Here is a 19,228-nt window from a genome sequence, read left to right on the forward strand (position 1 = left end):
CGACATCATCCAGGTGGTTTCACACAGTGGGGATTATTTATATTCTCCACATAATTTACCAAACGGCAGCCACCACAGCTGGATGATGAAGCCAAGCCTGAAGTACCTCTAATGGACAATAGACGCTGATTCCAGGAAAACTCCAACTGCAAAAAAGGAAGTGAAAACTTGGCATTTTTGATTCTTATTGTTCCATTAACAACACTTTAACAACACTTCAAGGTTTAAAGACTTAACGTTAGAGCACCTCTGCTTGATGGAAAACATGTCTCACCACATCGAGTGTGTGGAAGTTGCCACTTGCTTCAGCTTTAATCTGGCCAATACTGCTGTGATAGACATAAACACACACAAAAACACACAATGCTTGGCATAAGTAGACATAAAGCATTTTTGCTTTACTCAGTGATATAATGTAACTAAGTTTATTTTCTGAAGTACGGTACTTAAGTTTACATAATATTTCCATTTTCTACTACTTTAAACTTCTGCTCATCCGGCATCTGAGACGCAAATATTGTACTTGTCATACTGTAGGTTAAGATAAAATGGGGGGAGGGGTTCACAAGGTAGCAGTCTATAAAGTAATTAAAATGAGCTACACCTTTACAAGCTGCAACATTAAAGTGACATTGAATATTGAATTTCAATAATATGATACATATGTCTCATATGTGTTATTCTGAATGGGGCCATTCTGCAGAATGAGTACTTTTATACTTTTTACATTTTGGTGTTTTTGATGTCCTACATAGCATATAACATCTCCCTAAAGGCACAGGGATCATTTTGTCTGTATAATTTGTAACATGACAGTGTCTTGTGCATGGACACATTTACAGTATGCAGTGCAGAGGGTCGAATCAGCTGTAACAACATGATTAGTAGCATTTCATTGACTATCACTGCAATGCAGTCTGTATGAACTCCACACACATATACGCTGCATAGACAGTACTCCCCCGTCTCAGCTCTGCTTTAGTGGTAGCCTACACTGTAAGCCTATTGAGATCTTATATGAGATGGTGATGGGCTTACATGTCACTGCTGATGGTAGAGGCTATTCTCCGTGCAAGAGTATTAGTGGTGCTAAAAGCAGTAATACCAGGGGGATCGTTCAGCTCCTTAGGAATCAGTACATGCTCTACATAGTCACTTGCAAACAGCAAAGCAGATGCACCTTTAGGTTTGTAGACATGTTTGGCAAGTTGAAGGGCCTGATGAGGGGCCCACAGGCACCAGCAGCCTCCGGAACCACCGCTGACCCGGCTCCAGCTCCAGCTCCAGCTCCAGCTCCAGCTCCAGCTCCCGCTCCCGCTCCCGCTCCAGCTCCAGCTCCAGCTCCGGCTCCGGCTGAGGTAAGACTTGTTTGGAGGCAGAAAAGGTGTGTCATGTATACCTATAGGATACTGTGTCTCTGGATTCTTCTGTGATGCTCTTACAAGCTTTCATATTGTTCAGCATGTGCCAGTAACATCAGCAGCAGCCGAGACTGAAATCAAGCATGAAACAACTATTGCATCCTGCCTGTAATCCTGCAAGTTTGGTTACATTTGTTACTCCTAAGATCACAGCAGTGGCTTCTTATCTGCTCCTCCATCTATTCAGTTTGCTCAGTTCTCTTGCCAGCAAAGAATCAAATGAAATTGTTTCATTACACGGACCTCATTGAAATCGCTCATTACCCAACGGGCACTTTTGAATTCTATTCATCTCAAACGCAGTCTGTTTTTAGAAGAGTCTATCAGGCAGGGGAGTCATTTGTCAAATGTGCGATTCACTATTCTTTAAAAAATGCTCGCTGAATTAAAATGTCTCTCTAATGACCGTGTTTTGACTAATGAAGCCGAGAGTCTTGACTTTGTGTAAAATGCTGATTTGCGGTGTAGGAGGAGAAGCCAGCCGATAAGGAGAATGAGGCCAAGAAAGTGGACAAACCAAAGGGTAAGTCATCATTCATTTGGGAGGTTGAAATGGCACATTTAGAAACCAAACTACTGGATGTCCCTGTTTGTTTTGCTTTGTGTCAGATCTTTGTGATGACTGTCCTTTACCTCCCCGGCACCAAAGCCTGTGGTTAAAACTGTATTTCAGGCAGACACTGGGCAGACTTACAGGGTCTTACAGGGAGCTCAGGAACATGTTGTAACTTCAGGTGGTTGTAATCACCTTTGTGTGCACTTGTAAGGCAGAGATATTGATCAAGAAGAAAATCAGGACATTAATGCAACAAAGAGGCACACAAATGCCACAAATTAACTTATTGTCTGTCTAAATGTCACTGTCCCTGCTTCCTGAGGTCCGTCAGATAAGCCGACACCTGTCCTGCAGCATCTTATCCATCTGAGTTCAACTGTCACCCAATGCAGCTGATTATACTCTCACTTAATGTCTCTCACAGAGATGTACCTTAACTCCTGAACTGTAACACCTGCTGTATGTTTTCACCACAAACAAACGTGGGCTTACTATTACATTATGAATCCCATAACTTCTGTTCAGTCTTCTGTCTTTCTCCTTGTCTCAGTCTCAGTATTTAAACCATGCAGCACAGACACACTGTTGTTTTGAATATCAGCAGAATTATAAGCAATTTTTGAGATGCTTGATAGTCATGTGACACATACAATGTGACTTGGTGGATACTGGTTTCAAATTCTGAGAAACTGAACTCTCAAGAAACTGACAGATGCTCCAATTAACCATCTTTTAACAATAACGATAACAGTAATGACTATTTTTAAAGCGCTTTTCAAAGAGAAAGTTAAAAAATGATTTTACATGAATCACAAAAACTAAACCAAAATAAAGAAGTTAATGAAATGAAAGACTTGAAGGATAAAAATGATAAAATGCTTCAAGGCTTTAAAAATGAGCAGTAAAATGTAATTAGGACTGTTCCCCTTTCCCAGACTCAGCTCCAGCTCCAGCCCCTGTTCCAGCACCGGCTCCGACAGCAGCTCCAGCTAACCCCGATCAAGCTGGACCTGAGGGGTAAGACCTGCATCCTTGGCAGCTTTAGCAACATGGCAACAATACATCTTCATCATCACCAAGTGTTTTTCTATCAGAGCTGTTCTTAATTACAGAGGCGATCCACTGAGAGTATGACAGGCAGTTTAAGAGAGTAGATACAGTGTATTTATCCCTAGAGTATCTGTCCTGCCTCCAAACACCACTTTAGCTGACCAAAACACACGCCTGCCAAGACATTCATACCACAAACCAGTATCAAATTAATCATCCAATGGACACTAATTAATTAGATTCCTTGGCAAGGAGGCAGAGAGACACAGAGAAAGCCCTCAGAGATGAACGCAGCATGTGAGATCTTTATCCCCTGGTGCAACATGCATATTAAGAAGGGGATGACCTGAAAGTGGATTAAAAGCTTTTCAGCTTTTTGGCTCAAAGAAGCTCACCGAGGCTGCTTCTGGCCCGGCCATCAAAACTGTGAAGGCGACAGGTAAAGACAGATTCTGCAGATCCCTGCAGTTGTAAACACACGAGGAGACACGTTGTAAGTGCTTCGTCAGTGGTTAATGAAGGAGTGGTGGTGAGAGGTATACGAGTGGAGCACAGTTAGAGGAGTCAGTCGTCAGCTTGAGTGACATGTGGAATGAATAGCGTCAGGGTGTCAAGAGCTCAGAGGTGATGCTAACATACTGAACCCTGCAGCACGGCTAGACCAGTGTGAGCTGATCGCTGGCATGTAAAAAAGATATCATGTAGCTCAGAACATTATGCAGTGTCTGATTATACTGACAAATTAAAATGATTTTTAAAAAATAATCTCTAATTCAAAAGCAGGTATTAATGCAGTCAGTTGGTGTTTTGCATTTGTGCATATTCCCTGGACTGGACATGTTATCCAGCTGCATAAATGGCTGATTAAGATGTTAGTGCAAGCAGCACTCGGCAGCCGTGAAGGTGTCATTTGCTTGCACATGTTGTAACATTGGGTGTCCACCTGAGGGCAGGATAGACGGTGAACCAGGCCGTCCTTCTGAAAAGATTTGTATGTTCTTGGATTGTAAAACAGCTTTGAGAAACACATCTATACATTTAAATTTCTGATGGACACAAATGTCTCAAGTTCAGCTTAAAGCACAAATTACAACTGATTTGTCATTTCCTCAATTTTCAAGTCTGTATCTATAATGTGTTATCTATTATTTTATAAGTGTACTGTCTTGCTTTTACTAACTAATGCAGTCTAATGCAACAGTCCTGTTAGAAATCCTCCTTTCATGGTTAAAACATTTAGTTTTTATTGAGAGAGTTCTCAAGAGGACCTGATTCAACTTTATGATCATTTTGGAGGCTTCATACATAAACACATGCAATATAGATTTTTAAGTGACAGTTATGGTGGAGGGGTGATTTGTTTGTGATGACTGGGCACAAATGAGTCTTCCTGATGTGCTGGACTTTGTCCACCAGGAGGCGACATATGACAAGAGCTGTGTCCTTCCTCTGGCTGTGCTGCTGATGCTGAAGTTGCTTGTGTCTTTGCCAGCTCAGCCTTCCCAATGAAAAATGTCATTTCACAGTTGAAATGTCTTTATTTGACGTTACAAATCATAATTAGTACGCTAGGTCATGCGTGAAAAGCAGTTCCTGGAGGCTGTAGACTTATGAAACAGGCTTTTTGTTTCAAGTGTACATTAATCAAACCAGCCACAGTTGTGTGGTTGTTTGCTTGGAATGAAAATGCACAGCCACTCACTCCTCTGGCACTTTATTTATACTTAAATGTAGGTTTTAAAGTATTTTTCTAGCATTTCAGGTATGACAGGAGCTGTGGGTTCATCACAGAACACATACAAACTTTGATTGTAGGCACTAAGTAACAAGTGTTGTACTTTGACACATCACCTCAGACTAGTCTTGCTCCAGCTATTTCTTCTCCATCCTAAGCACACCCCAAAAAATACCCTCCTTAAAGTTGTAGGAAACTGTCTTGATGTTTGCAAATGACTGTGTGGCTAATTTCCATCTTCAGACAAGAGGCAGCCCCTCCTCCACCTCCACCTATCGTCATCAACAAGTACTCAGATCAGCAACTCAGAGCCATCGTCAAGCTGATGAGAGAGAGACTGCAGCTCTACAAGGATAAAGTGGCTGATAAGTACGCTTCATCCCCAGAGAGCAGTCCTCCAGTCAGTGAGTATCTACAGACAGAATTATTCATCTGTGTGCACATTAGAGCTTCACTGTAATATTTGTGACTGGTTATTATGGATGCTTTATGGGAAATGATGTCCTTTCAGCGCCTCTGCTACGCAAAGACCACTACGCAAAAGTCATAGAGGAGAGGAAAAGGCAAGCAGAGGAGGAACGGATACAGAAGGAGGAGGCTGAGAAGAAGAAGAAGGAGGAGGCTGAGAAGAAGAAGAAGGAGGCCGAGCAGAAGAAGAAAGAGGACGAGGAGAAAAAGAAGGCAGAGATTGAGGAGAAGAAAAAGGAGGAGGAGAAGAAGAAGGACATAAAGACCAGGCTAACAGAAGCCGCCTGGATTTCGGTGGACATGGTCCTGAAGCCAATTGAAGACCAGATGGATCACGTGATTGGCAAGACCATCGACCCTTTTACAGACCGTCTTTACATTGCCTGGCTGAGCTTGGTGACTCTGGCCTTTAACTACAATACCTGGTTCATCACCGCCCGCCTATGTTTCCCGTACCACACTGAGAGCGCCATCCCTTACTGGTTCGCCCTAGATTTGCTGGCTGACCTCATCTACCTCACAGACTCCATCATCTTCCAGCCCCGCAAACAGTTTGTCAAAGGAGGAGACATCATAGTAAGTCTTGCATCAGGTGTGGGGAACCTTTTTCCTATCGAGGGCCATTTTCATTTCACAAAACTTGCCTGCATAACACTGTCTCTGTCAGAATGTGGTCTTGTGAACGTTGGTTGTCGGACTCCCACACTCCACCGGAGAACGTGCGACACTCTGCATCTACTCTTCTTTTCTTGACAGTTGCCATTATGCATTGACATGACATCAATGTAACCACTGCACAAGCCCAGATGCCGGACATTCCCCACCCCTGTGTTAGTCCTGGTAAATTACTAAGACCGACATGGATTTATGATGTAACAAGGTGTTTTTTTTTTCCTTCCTTTCAGAAAGACAGAGTGATGACAAAGCAGAACTACAGAGAAACGGAGAGATTCATGGTACTGTAACTTGAATTCTTTGAGCCTGGAACATTAAGATGAACTCATCCCACTGACCTCACACGTCTGTCTCTCCTCATCAGGTGGACACGTTGTCCCTCTTGCCGTTTGACCTGCTGTACTTCCAGTTTGGATTCAAATCCATTTTCAGAGCCAATCGTCTGCTGAAGGTGAATTTACACATGCATTGTCATGTCAACCAAGTGATGATTAAAACTTACCAAAGCTGGTTTACCTGAGTGACGTTTTCATGCTTATTCTCAAGGCAGATACATTTTTCGAGTTCAGCGATCGTCTAGAGAGCCTCATGGCCAAGGCTTACATCTGGAGGTAAGTCACATGACATGAACTGACCTGAGGCAAAGACAGGAACTCACCTTTTACTACATCATGACACATAATCAGACAGAGACATAGAAAGACAAACTAACTTATGTCTTTATTTCTCTGTTAGAGTGATCCGAACCATCGGCTATCTCCTCTTTATGCTCCACATCAACGCCTGCTTCTACTATGTGGCGTCAGAGTACCAGGGCATCGGGAAAACTAAATGGGTTTACTCGGGTATTGGCAGCGCGTAAGTACAGGACCTTTAATTTCCTTCATTTTTGTAAAAGTTCTGTCTAATTATGTAAGTTGCATTGACCATACATGGCAAAATGTGAATATCCAACATATCGCAGAGTCTTTAAGCTGCTGCACTGACAAAGCAAAGACAATCCCACGCTGAAAATGTACTGTATGTTCCATCTCTGCTGCCGCCGTTGCTGCAGTTACCTCAGCTGCTTCTTCTATGCGGAGAAGTCCCTGCTGATGATCGCTGAGCTGCCATGTCCAGACACCGTGTTCGGACAGATCTTTCAGATGACAAACTACCTTTTTGGGGCATTTTTTATGTCCGTCATTCTTGGCCAGGTAGCTTATTTGAAGTATTTTTAAATCTTTTTTTTTTTTTTTGCTTTAATATTTTGCTTTTTTTTTAATGATTATGTTGTCAACCTGTGTTTGGATGGTATTTATGGCTTTTTTTTTTCTTTCATTTTGCAACTGGAGCTTCTTTTTTTTTTTTTTGAAAGTTTGCAGCAAGACATCAAGGGAATCAAAGATTGCGACACTATCTTCAACATACACACACATACATACACACACACACACACACACACACACATTTACTTTAACTGTCTGTTTGTCCAAAAAAATCAAGCCATTGAGATTCTGTGCAGTTCTGACGCCCCCGCCCTCTTCACAGGTACCTGCGTTGTTACTACTTTGCTGTCCGCAGTCTGATCAACATCGGGGGTCTTAACGAACCCCATACGGTCTTTGAGATTACCTTTCAGATGACTAACTTTTTCACGGGCGTCTTTGTGTTCTCCAGTTTGATTGGACAGGTAATACAGAGACTCATTCTGCCCGTAGCATTGTCTGGAAACCTGCTAGAAATTAGCATCTCCAAATTAGCATGTCATCACCTCTTTCTCCACTTGTCTCAATGTAGTGATGTAGTGACAGATGAATGAAATCGTCGTATTAGAAATGATACTGACAATCATCAGTCATCTTTGCGTACTAGCCTCACTAACACCCCACCATCCGTCACTCCACCTGTTGTCTCTCACTGGTTCCCTGTGGAGTCTTGACTGTCAAGAAGCAAATTAAATGTGCTAAATATGGCATTTTTACCAAAATGAGTCATTAAGTCCACTGTAAGGTTTCCTCAGTTCATGTGTTTGTACTCACCGTCATCTTGCCTCAGATGAGGGACGTCATCGGTGCAGCCACAGCAGGACAGACTTACTTCCGATCCTCCATGGACAACACCGTGGCCTACATGGTGGCCAACCACATCCCCTCTATGGTGCAGAACCGAGTCCGCAGCTGGTACACCTACACCTGGGATGCACAGGGCATGCTGGGTTAGTATAGAAATGTTAGAAAGCCTCGAATTACAAGAAACCACTAAGTCCTCCACATATATAATAATATCATATCATTCATTCATCGATTCCTAATTATCTTCTTAGATGAGTCCGAGCTGCTGGATAAGATGCCTCTGGTGATGAGAACCGCCATCGCTGTTGACATCAACCTGGCAACCTTTCAGAAGATTGATCTTTTCAAGGTGCCTTTTTTCAAGACCCCTCAACACACAGTGAAAGAGGTAAAGTGCAGCCTGGACATGAAGTTAAGTAAAAGCCTTTTTTGTTCCACAGGGCTGTGACCAGCAGATGTTGGTGGACATGTTGCTGAGGCTCAAGTCTATCATCTATCTACCAGGAGACTTTGTCGTGAAGAAAGTGAGTTAGCATCATATTATCACCATCCATCATCCCACGTTAAGTTTCAGTTTTGGTCCTCCAAAGGAAAAAGTTGGAGCTCCCCTGCTGCAGAGGATTTGTTATTTTTCTGCATGAATGACTTTGCCCTCCCTGCAGGGGGACATCGGTAAAGAGATGTACATCATTAAAAGTGGAGCGGTGCAGGTGGTGGGAGGCCCCGACAACAGTATTGTGTTTGTCACACTGAAGTCTGGCTGTGTGTTTGGAGAAATCAGGTAAGCTAAAGTTAATGCTTTGCCTTTGTTGGACTCAGTACACAGTCTGAGGAAGAAATCTGAAAGCGCTGCGAATTCCAGTTTTCACACAGTGATAAACATCAGCAGAGATGTTAAACGTGCACATCGATGAGATGCTTCTAATCAGGGAAAAGTGCCGTCATGAGACGTTTCTTCTCAGTCTGTTGCAGTCATCCAAAGATGGAGGGAACAGGAGGACAGCTAATGTCAAAGCTTACGGTTTTGCAAACCTCTTTGTCCTGGAGAAGAAAGACCTGTTTGACATCCTGGTGCACTACCCAGAGTCTCAGAAAGTGTTGGCCAGGAAGGGCAGGTGAGTTTATATACAGCTGGGGAAAGCATTTGGTATTTGTAATTGATTGATGGGTTAAAGATCTTCACTGATTTTCAACATTTTCTAAAAGGTTTATACATTCATTCTCTGTCAATCAACGATGGTCATCTCCTCATACATGCAACTCCATTTCTCCATCGTGGCTTTTAACACTCGACTGTGTTTCTGCAGCTTAGGTTTGGAAAAATGCCTTTTCAGACCATTTTTTAAACTCTTACAAACGTTTATTTTTATAAAATCCCTTTTAATTTGAGGTGTTTCTTGTTTTATTCATTTATTTATTCCTAAGATTCTTATTCATTGTCTTTTTCTGGTTTTATGTGCTTCAAAATTCCACTATTTGGGCCTCACGGACTGCTTAAATGTTTTCTAACAGTTGCTTTTATGAGAGAGTTCCTGACTCACAGCCATTTCACCACTCTAAGAATCAACATGTCTCGGCTGCGCGAGCTTTGCAGCGCACATGGTGTCATTTCTTCATGGTGTTGATCCAGCCTCTCTGTGTCTGTGTGTGCAGGAAGCTCATGAGGGCAAAGGGTCCTGCAGCAGCTAAAGCAGAAGAGGAGAGGAAGAAAGGCCTGGCGCTGTTCGGACCCAAACCGCCCACACCCAAAATGCTGCGTGCTGTCGGCGGAACCATTAACAGAACAGTTATTGACAAAATTAAGGTAACAGCAGTTACATTTCTGCCTACGTGTGCTCACGTCAAAGCCATCGCAGTTATGCCGACTGCTTAACAAACCCTGTTTTATATTTCTTTCCCCAGACTGCTGCTGGAGGCCAGTGAGGATCGTGGTGAAGCTTATTTTTTATTTTTTAACTCCTTTTTGGGAGTGAATGTACAGTTTTATTTTCAACCTCTTCCTCATCTTTTGTACCGAGTGTGCATTTCCTGTCGTTTTTTGAGATGTTGTTTCAAATGGATGCTTCTGTTACTCCCCAGATGTTTGGTGTTGACAAGCTTGTAGCACAAGGCAAGCATGTTAAGACGTTTCTGCAGACTAGATGTAACCGTGTGAGGAAACTGAATTTTAAACACCTTTTAAGTGACATTTATAAAGTCTCATGTGACAAACTCCAGCTAATTTGAACAAAAAGCAGATTTAAAGTTGTGTATTTAAAGACTGATTTCCACACTATTTTGATGACATGTGCAATATTAGACTCTGTCTGTGAAGCCCCTAATGGATACTACTTGTATTAAGTAGTATATGCAGTATAACTGCCTATTCACCCTTATAATGCTTGTATCGGCTGTATCATCCAGTAGTTGTAAAGGCCAAACAGAGATTATGAATCATAACAATTTATAAGAGCAATTCTCACCATCTAATATTTGATTGATTTGATCTCCATGGATATCTGCTTCAATAAATAGTTTGCTGATTGAACTACAGTTTGCTTCCAGTGGCATCCTGTGCTCTTTGCTGCGCTTGTCGTGTATCCGTCTGTCAGCTTTGTGTTTGTATAGCAGGAGTTGCCGTTCAGAGAAAGAGGTGCTAACTAATCCCGTTAGCCAGACAGGGACATTGTGAGGGTTAATGTCCTTAAGTGGACTCTCCGTTTGTGAACTCTGCAGCCAGAAGGCACTGAAATAGACCCATCAGTCTAATTTTACAGCAGCTGCTTTTATCCCATGCAGACACGAGTTGCCACCATGTTATTCATATCTTATCCCACAATTAAAATATATAGAAATATGCACTCAGTTCTGTGTGAAACTTGGACTTCAGTAAAGTTAATTTAGCTACTTTGACTGGCAGTAATCAATATTTTCATATGATAATTTATTATCAAAAAGAAACACTTGCATTCATTATGAATGCCAACCGATGATGAAGCAGTCAGGCCCTGTAACTGGTCCTTGTTCTGGACTGGAGTCAACGCTTCGGGGAAGTGCTTGGCAGCTGTGACAGCTGATCTGGTGTTGACTCCAGCAGAGAGGGGAGTTGCCCGAAGGGAATTAATGGCTCTAAGAAATTTAATTGCCTCAGTCTGTTGTTTGGATGTGACACGAGGACTGTAGAGGATCCCAGGACTCTTTCAAGACCTGAGAGTCACATAGGAAAGGCTCTTCAGGAGGAGACGTGGATGGGCAGACCTGTTCGCTGTAGCCCACACCAAACCCCACCATGTTCAGCAGGTTGAGGAAGTGGATAGGGGCTCCTGAGCCTCCCCCTGCCCAAGCTGCTACTCCACCTCCACCCGCTAAGGTAAGGCCTGGACTTCTTCTAATACCTTAAATACAAAAGACCTGGATCACAAAGGCATTCTGAAAACATGTCTTTACTCTAGCTTTGTAAACTCAGAGCATTTCACTTGCTCATATTTGTATGAAATTGTTACAGTGATTTATGTTGGCTGCTCCCTGAACAGCTGTCCAGCAGTTTTAATATGAGCACCATCTAAACCAAACATTAAATTAATTTGTGATATATTTGTGGTTGCTGCCTGCTTGTTAAGCTGAGTACATATGAGTTGTTTTAAGGTAAACTACGGCAGGTGACTCTGATCAGGGAAAGCCTCTGAAGCAGCTTAGCTCTGAAGAGGAGCAGTGACTGCAGCTTCTGCAGGGAGGGTGGATTTACTGTTGCTGCGCCTGCGAGATTTGTCCTAAAACTGAGGAAGGGCAAACTGATGAGGACGAATGACAAGGGTAGAGGGGGTGCTGTAACAGTGATGTGTGTTTACAGGAAGAAAAGCCAGCTGAAAAGAAGGACGAGAAAGAGCAGCCAAAGAAAGAGGATGAGAAGAAAGAGGAGGAAAAGAAAGAGGAAGTAAAGAAAGAGGAGGAAAAGAAAGAGGAAGTAAAGAAAGAGGAGGAGAAAAAAGATGAGGAAAAGAAAGAAGAAGTGAAAAAAGAAGAGCCCAAGAAGGAAGAGCCAGCGCCAGGTGAGAAGTCTGTTCATTTGGTCTGAACTCCATACTCAGTCACTCACCTCTTCCCTGGCAGATTTGTGGGGTTTTTTTGTCCAATCAGGTTTTAGAAGGTGACTAATAAACAGTGCTGCAATATTTCTCTTCCAGCTCCAGCTCCAGCTCCAGCTCCAGCTCCAGCTCCTGCTGCTCCTGCCAATGAAGAGGGGGCTGAGGGGTAAGAATGCATCGCACACTGTGCGCACCTCACATCTGACCCAGTGCGAGCTGGGAAAATCTCCAGTCCCCTATAACCCTTATGGTTATGGGTGAATGGATAATGGATGGATATGTCAGTACTGGCATTTCAAGCTTTCAGACCTTATTGTAGGCTTTATGTTACAGGACTTACATTAACTTAAATTTGTGCTGCTGCCCTGTTGGTCTAGAGGTTTAAGCACTGACCATGAACTGCATGATCTCTGGTTGGAGTCAATCCATTTTGGACATGAATGTCATGAAATGATGCAAGTGTTCATCTTATGGATTGACTGCTGTGGAGACAAGGTGGCAGATGGTCAATTGTTAAAATGATGGAGGGTCAGATCAGACTTCTGATGGAACAGCACAGTTACTGCGTACATAGCACATCAAACACAGGAGGACATGTGGTGGTGGCTGAGTCACATGTGAGAAGACCTTTGCTTTTTAGTCACTCTCCTTGACTTAAGATGTTATTTGCTAAGGTGTAATATCCACTACAGCGAATGAAACACTGGGTCTGACGATCGTTGAGCTCTATTGTGTCGTCTCAGATTAAATTTACTTTTCAGTCTGTTTGTGGTGAGAGGAGAATTGTTGGAATATTCAAAAGATCCATCAAGCAAATACTTTTTTGAATGATTTGTTTATTTGAGTAACTTGTGAGGCTAGCTGAGTCTCTAACAGTGATTAGCAGCGATATATATAACCTGACTAAGAATACCTCAACCCTGGAGCTTGAGCTCTGTCCCTGTCAGGAATTCCTCTCGTCTCCAGGTATCAGTGCATCACATCAGGTGCAGCACAGCACTGTAAACAATTAGAGCTGTCGCAGTTTAATGTTCAATTTACTCTATATCGTGCATTGTTTGAATAATAAATCTAAAACTAAACTTCCCCTCCAAACTCTGCATGTACCATTATAACTGAGCATACAGACGGACAGTTCACCCTCAACGCCGTTTGTTCCAGCTTTCCTTACAATACTTACAGTGTCCGGACGTGTTGTGCGTTAGCTGCAGTGACAGCAGCCATGATCACACTGTGACTCGCAGCCTGTGGCTCCTAAAGCAGGAAAGGAGATTAGGAGATTAATGGTGTTTGTGACTGAGAGTCAATCAGAGATAACATGGAAAGTGGGAAGTCAGTTTTGATTTAGATTCTGTTCTTTGCAGATGATTTATACACTATTTTATGCATTCAGATTTTTTTATAATAGCATGGACTTTATATATACTTTTTTTGCTTTTCAGTGAAGAGCCCCCTCCTCCACCTGTCGTCTACTTCCGCTACACAGATGCGGTGCTCAGATGTATGATCAAGAAGTTAAGAGAGCAGACAGAGGAGCTCAAAGAGAAATCCATAGACCCTTACGCCACCTCGCCTGAGATCAGCCCACCTGTCAGTAAGTATGGCCACGTGCAAACCAACACAAACACAATCAAAGAGGCATCCAACTCACCGCCTCCCCGTCACCCTCTGTCTGCTCAGCACCCATCCTCAGGAAGGACGACTACATCAGGCTGAAGGAAGAGGAGCGGATCGCAAAGGAGGAGGCTGATAAAAAGAAAGCAGAGGAGGCCGCCAAGAAGGCAGAGGAGAAGAAGAAAAAGGATGAGGAGAAGAGGCTGGAGGCCGAGAAGAAAGCAGAGGAGGAGAGGCTGGCAGAGGAGGCCAGGAAAAAAGCCAAGATCCTCCCAGACATCAACTGCTCCTGCTTCGACGTCCTCTTCCATCCAATCGAGGAAAAGATGGACAGCCACTTGGGAAGCACCATAGATCCTTTAGGTGAGGCGCACCACGACATTTGGGATTAAATGAACATGTAAAAACATTGAAATACTTTAAATCTGTATATCTCCCTCTCTCCAGATCATCGGTACATTACATGGATGGGCTTCGTAGCGTTGGCATACAACTACAATGTTTGGTTTTGCACTGCCCGGATGGCCTTCCCTTATCATAACGACGACATCAACATCTACTGGATAGTTTGCGACATTCTCAGCGACATAGTGAATGTTATTGACATCATAATCTGGCAGCCTCGGCTACAGTTTATCAAAGCGGGAGACATTATTGTAAGTCCCAAAGCAATATGAAGCAAAAGAATGAATGAACTTAGTGGCTTTAAATGCTCTTAAACCCACCTGAACCGTAATACTGTGTATAAATCACAAACATCTTCTATCTCCCGCAGAAAGACAGAGCTCAGACTAAAGTACACTATCGGAAATCCAATCGATTTAAGGTGAGAATGCATTTCCTCAACATCGTACTTAAATGTAGTTTTGAGGAAGTTGTACTTTGTGTTTGTGTGGGGCCCTGTCAACAAGATGTCTATGAGTTGTTGACAGTTCCACCAAAGAGCGATTTCAGCTATAAATCTCGCACATGCTTTCACTGAAATAACTGCTAAAGGCTCAAAGTGGCTCAATTTTGTTTTTCTTACCCCATTAATCATCTCATGACCTTCATCTCAGGTTGGGAACCACTCAGCCTCTTCTCATTGTCTTAAGTCATTTGGCGTGCTATCACAACACATTTCTTGATTTTCGCGGGTCATTTCAGGTGCGAATGTCAGGTCAGGTGAGAGAGATGCCTGCATATGGAGCAGGCTGGTGGACGAATGGGTCAAACAAACAGGACTAAATGAGCTAACTGTATATAAAGTTATCCAAATTAGCTCTAGCTGCAACTGTAAAATCCTTTTTAGGCATTAGTGCGTCAGTATTGACAATCTAATCATGTTCTGTCCAATATCAGTCAAGTACTTCATACTAATACTTTTGTACTTTTGTGTGACTGTGTGAGTATTTTCACATTGTTGTACTGGTATTTTTAAGTGTATGTGGCAGCAAAGAAAGTCTTTTGAGTGATGGGGATCAAATCAGGGAACTGACCACTGACCGCAGTGGAACTTGCCATGATGTTCTTATTCTTCTCTTTTTAGACTGATATAATCAGCATCCTCCCCTTTGACCTTCTCTGCCTGCACTTTGAATTCTCCACCATCTACCGAATCAACCGCTTCATCAGGGTACGCAGTCGGCTGATCATGTTACCAATGATGTAAAATGTGGAAAAACAGAGAAAAATACGTTTTTGTCTAAAAAGACTTCACATGTCCTGTTTGTTTCCTTGTGTCTTCCAGATTGAGTCCTTCTTTGAGTTTAGCGATCGCCTGGAGAATGTCTTGGCCAAAGCCTACATTTGGAGGTAAATGCTGCTGGGACCATGACAAGAGCAAATGAACGCTGGTTTTCTTCCAGTTCTTAGTACACTGTGTGTAAACGTGTGATAATATCTCGACAATATCTGCAGCTAAAATGAGCCTTATTCCACACACGGATCAGCTCCCTCACACCTGACCCTTCTCTTTCTTACGCAGAGTCGCTCGAACCACCGGCTACCTGCTCTTCATGCTCCATCTCAACGCCTGTGCGTATTTTGTTGCCTCGATGCACCAGGGCCTTGCAACGACTACGTGGGTGTACGACGGAGAGGGCACAGCGTACGTACTGCTGTACTTACTGTTTGAGGGTGTTGGCGTTGTTGTGTTTCTGCCCATGGAGCTGAACATGTCATGCACAGTGCACTATGTACATAGTGCAACAGCATAAAGGCATGATGGCGTGTTTTTATTGAACTGTCAATCAGACGTTTCCTGTTCTCCTGCAGCTACCTGCGCTGTTACTACTTTGCTGTCCGCAGTCTGATCAACATCGGGGGTCTTCCAGAGCCCGTGACCACCTTTGAGATCACCTTTCAGATGTTGAACTTTTTCATCGGCGTCTTTGTGTTCTCCAGTCTGATTGGACAGGTAGGTCACGTGACAGCAGTCAGAGGATCTTAGATCTCTGCGCATTCTATATTTGAATCTCCTTCTTTCAGATGAGAGACGTCATAGGAGCAGCAACAGCAGGTCAGGCATATTTCCGGGCATCAATGGACGGCTGTGTTGCCTACATGAACACCTATACGATCCCTAAGTATGTCCAGAACAGAGTGCGGACCTGGTACAACTACACCTGGGCTGCTCAGGGCATGCTGGGTGAGTCTCAGGAAACCTGAAGTCAGAGCTGTTTCCTCGTGAGACTGACAAACCAGACACAAAAACTCTCCTAAAAATCAAAGCGATAAAACTCTTTTAGGAATACGTTAAGATTTCCATGTACACGTCCTCTCCAGATGAGTCGGAGCTGCTTGACAAGCTGCCTCTGGTGATGAAGACTGCCATCGCTGTGGACATCAACCTGGCAACCTTCCAGAAGATCGCACTGTTTCAGGTGACTCAGCGTTAACTGTGTCCTCTGTCACAGGCCTCTGTTTGCATTTCCAATTGAAATTGTGAGCTTAAGAATTTTGGGGCCGTGCTTTTCTTCATAGCCTTTAAAATCCAAATGTGAATAAAGCACTGAAACTAACCTGTTGACCTGCTGCCATCTCTTCCAGGGCTGTGACCAGCAGATGTTGGTGGACATGTTGCTGAGGCTCAAGTCTATCATCTATCTACCTGGAGACTTTGTTGTGAAGAAAGTGGGTACATGTGTCTGTATGTGTGTGTGTGTTTAGAAAGGATAAACTGACCAAACGTCCAGTAGTTTATCCAAGGTTGATGCTGACCTCTGCGTCCCCGTCCTGTGCTCCTCCCTGCAGGGGGACATCGGTAAAGAGATGTACATCATTAAAAGTGGAGCGGTGCAGGTGGTGGGAGGCCCCGACAACAGTATTGTGTTTGTCACACTGAAGGCCGGCTGTGTGTTTGGAGAAATCAGGTTTGTCTGCAGGAGCATTTCATGCTCTGTGACAGATATAATACAGAATAACAAGTCACACATTTGTCTGTCATTTCAGTTAAATCTGGTGCAGTTTTCCTCTCTTAAAGGACCGGTGTTCAGGATTTGAGGGGCTCTATTGCCAGAAATGGAATTGAATATTTAGAATTCCTACATTTTTTTCCCTCAAATACCCTTTGATTTTGAATTTTTTTGTCCAGTCCAGAAAGGCGTTGTTGACTCTCGATCATTATTGAAGCTGGGGCCTAAATATTTGGGCATTTTCCTCTGGGCTCTCTGCACTCAGTGGTTAGATTGAGCACGTTTAAACTGGGATGATTTCATGATCCAGTTACAACAGTGCTAAACGTAGCCTAACCTTCTATTTCGCTTTTGAATTGTTTTGCTAAAGCGACGCACCTGTCAATTCCAGCATGTTACAGGCATTATTGTGTGCCTGACACTGAAACGGGAACCTGCTCCTATTCAACACAGCACAGCGACTGGTGCTTTCTTATATTCTCATTTAACTGTGGCTCAGAGGCGTCTTTGTCTCTTTCTGTCCTTTCAGTTGTCAGCCTGATTGAACCATTGTGCAGCGTTTCATTCTCCGTCTGCAGAGCTGAATGACTTTTCTTTGCAAACCCTTCATATAAAATGACATTTTTTTTTAAAAGAGGACTTTCTACAACCTGAAAGCTTTCAAGAATATAGAGCGGTCCTCTCAGCTACCTGACCCGATCAAACTTTTGTGGCAGGCTGTCTGAACTTTTGAACAGTGGTGTACATCCTGCAAGCTAAATGATGTTTTCTGGACAGTGTCAGCTTCACAAAGGTAGAGAACATAGCATGAATGCTGCATTAGTCTGTTGTCTGTGCCTGCATTTCCCTGGTGTAACTCAAAGTCATTTTGTACAATAGACGCATGACATATTCATGCTTTTGTCCCCATCAGTTTACTACAGTCTGCCAAAGATGGAGGAAACAGACGCACCGCTAACGTGAGGGCACATGGCTTTGCTAACCTTTCTGTCCTGGAGAAGAAGGACTTGTTTGATATCCTCGTCCACTATCCCGAGTCTCAGAAAGTTCTGGCCAAGAAGGGAAGGTGAGTCGTTGACAAAGTGTTTCAGCGGTAGTTAACTTCTTTGGCAATGCAGAAGTTTTATACTGTTTTAGAAATTTAAGAATTAATCAGCACCAAACCTCCAAAAACCTCCATCAAACCCTTGTGATACTACAGAAAATGCAAATGTGCAAGTGCGAATTCCTTTTTAAAATGCAGCCCATGAAGGATTGTGTGTGTACGTGTGTGTTTGTGAAGGAAACTGATCAAAGCCAAGGGCCCCGCAGGTGCGAAAACCAATGAGGAAAAGCCCAAAGGTCTGACTCTGTTTGGACAAAAACCACCAACACCCAAGATACTCAAAGCGTTTGCCAATTTTCGCAAAGCGGGCCTCCTGGAGAAGGTAAAGTCCTGACACAGCCTAGCACTACCGTAGAAAATGTAAGCATTAGATAGCTTTTCATCAGCATGACTTTGGGTCCAGTCATCACATCATATCACATCCAGGGTGAGCGAGCAGTGATGTGAGTAACGTTTGTTTTTTTTTGCCTTCTGTCCACAGAAACCAGAGGAGAAATGAGACTGGCATGTGTGACGCTGCAGAGCTTCACAGCATCAACTCGGCTTGTATATTGCACTTTTCACTGGCGACTGAAAGCCTCACAAGACAGATGTTAGGAACTGTTGCAGGAGCAGAATGGAAACAAAGCGTCAGTAATTCTAATCTAATAATAATCACATTGTAAACTTTTGTAGATTCCTTATTAGCGACAGAATCATCCGTTAAATCAAACCTGATCAGTGCCAGTAGCCAAATCTGAAGGTTAACGTTATGTTTGAAGTGTGTATAATGTAAATAATGTCATTTTTTCATATAAAACAATAAAAGTTAAGATGTTTACTGCAAAATATGTCCTGTGTTTTATTACTGAAAGATGAGCTCTTTAGTTTTTGTAATTTGTTTTTAGGTTGAAGTGGAAAGGTAGTGTGAGCGGTGATGGCTGAACAGGTGAAGAGCACCACCTGATGTCTGACATCAGAATTTCAAAGGAGAATGAAAGTAAGGCATAAAAACTATGAATGCATCCCTTGCTGTTTATCTCAGCTTGTGCAGCTCAGCATAACGAGCTTTCTAGAAATCTAAACAGCAACAAAGAGGAGACGATGGAAAG

At 43.1% G+C, this 19,228-nt stretch overlaps 2 protein-coding genes across 2 annotated transcripts; both read left to right on the plus strand.

The window, feature by feature from the left end:
- Window positions 1-1,196: 1,196 nt before the first annotated feature.
- Window positions 1,197-9,882, plus strand: LOC143314535 (cyclic nucleotide-gated channel beta-3-like). Its single transcript, XM_076721598.1, has 17 exons — window positions 1,197-1,334; window positions 1,890-1,944; window positions 2,913-2,994; window positions 5,006-5,166; window positions 5,274-5,806; window positions 6,136-6,186; window positions 6,270-6,356; window positions 6,452-6,516; window positions 6,641-6,763; window positions 6,960-7,101; window positions 7,943-8,102; window positions 8,211-8,308; window positions 8,400-8,483; window positions 8,622-8,740; window positions 8,922-9,074; window positions 9,613-9,763; window positions 9,862-9,882. Exons 1-17 carry the CDS (start codon window positions 1,197-1,199, stop codon window positions 9,880-9,882), a joined length of 2,223 nt encoding a protein of 740 aa, XP_076577713.1.
- Window positions 9,883-11,118: 1,236 nt separating this feature from the next.
- cngb3.1 (cyclic nucleotide gated channel subunit beta 3, tandem duplicate 1) lies at window positions 11,119-18,959 on the plus strand. The gene is made up of 18 exons (XM_076761517.1): window positions 11,119-11,308; window positions 11,789-11,987; window positions 12,123-12,189; window positions 13,466-13,617; window positions 13,704-14,000; window positions 14,085-14,293; window positions 14,413-14,463; window positions 15,166-15,252; window positions 15,367-15,431; window positions 15,604-15,726; window positions 15,894-16,035; window positions 16,107-16,266; window positions 16,404-16,501; window positions 16,668-16,751; window positions 16,872-16,990; window positions 17,946-18,098; window positions 18,315-18,459; window positions 18,619-18,959. The coding sequence occupies exons 1-18, from the start codon at window positions 11,228-11,230 to the stop codon at window positions 18,634-18,636; spliced, it is 2,250 nt and encodes a 749-aa protein (XP_076617632.1). The 5' UTR covers window positions 11,119-11,227; the 3' UTR covers window positions 18,637-18,959.
- Window positions 18,960-19,228: the final 269 nt, after the last annotated feature.

Source organism: Chaetodon auriga, chromosome 21, assembly GCF_051107435.1.
Source record: "Chaetodon auriga isolate fChaAug3 chromosome 21, fChaAug3.hap1, whole genome shotgun sequence".
In the NCBI taxonomy this organism is placed as follows: Eukaryota; Metazoa; Chordata; class Actinopteri; order Chaetodontiformes; family Chaetodontidae; genus Chaetodon; species Chaetodon auriga.

Coding starts and splice junctions, on each gene's coding strand:
- LOC143314535 (XM_076721598.1), top strand. CDS start 1,197: ATGTTTGGCAAGTTGAAGGGCCTGATGAGGGGCCCACAGGCACCAGCA. Junction 9,075..9,612: donor GTGTTGGCCAGGAAGGGCAG/GTGAGTTTATAT, acceptor CTGTGTGTGCAG/GAAGCTCATGAGGGCAAAGG. Junction 9,764..9,861: donor CAGTTATTGACAAAATTAAG/GTAACAGCAGTT, acceptor TTCTTTCCCCAG/ACTGCTGCTGGAGGCCAGTG.
- cngb3.1 (XM_076761517.1), top strand. CDS start 11,228: ATGTTCAGCAGGTTGAGGAAGTGGATAGGGGCTCCTGAGCCTCCCCCT. Junction 14,001..14,084: donor AAGCACCATAGATCCTTTAG/GTGAGGCGCACC, acceptor CCCTCTCTCCAG/ATCATCGGTACATTACATGG. Junction 18,099..18,314: donor GTTCTGGCCAAGAAGGGAAG/GTGAGTCGTTGA, acceptor GTGTTTGTGAAG/GAAACTGATCAAAGCCAAGG.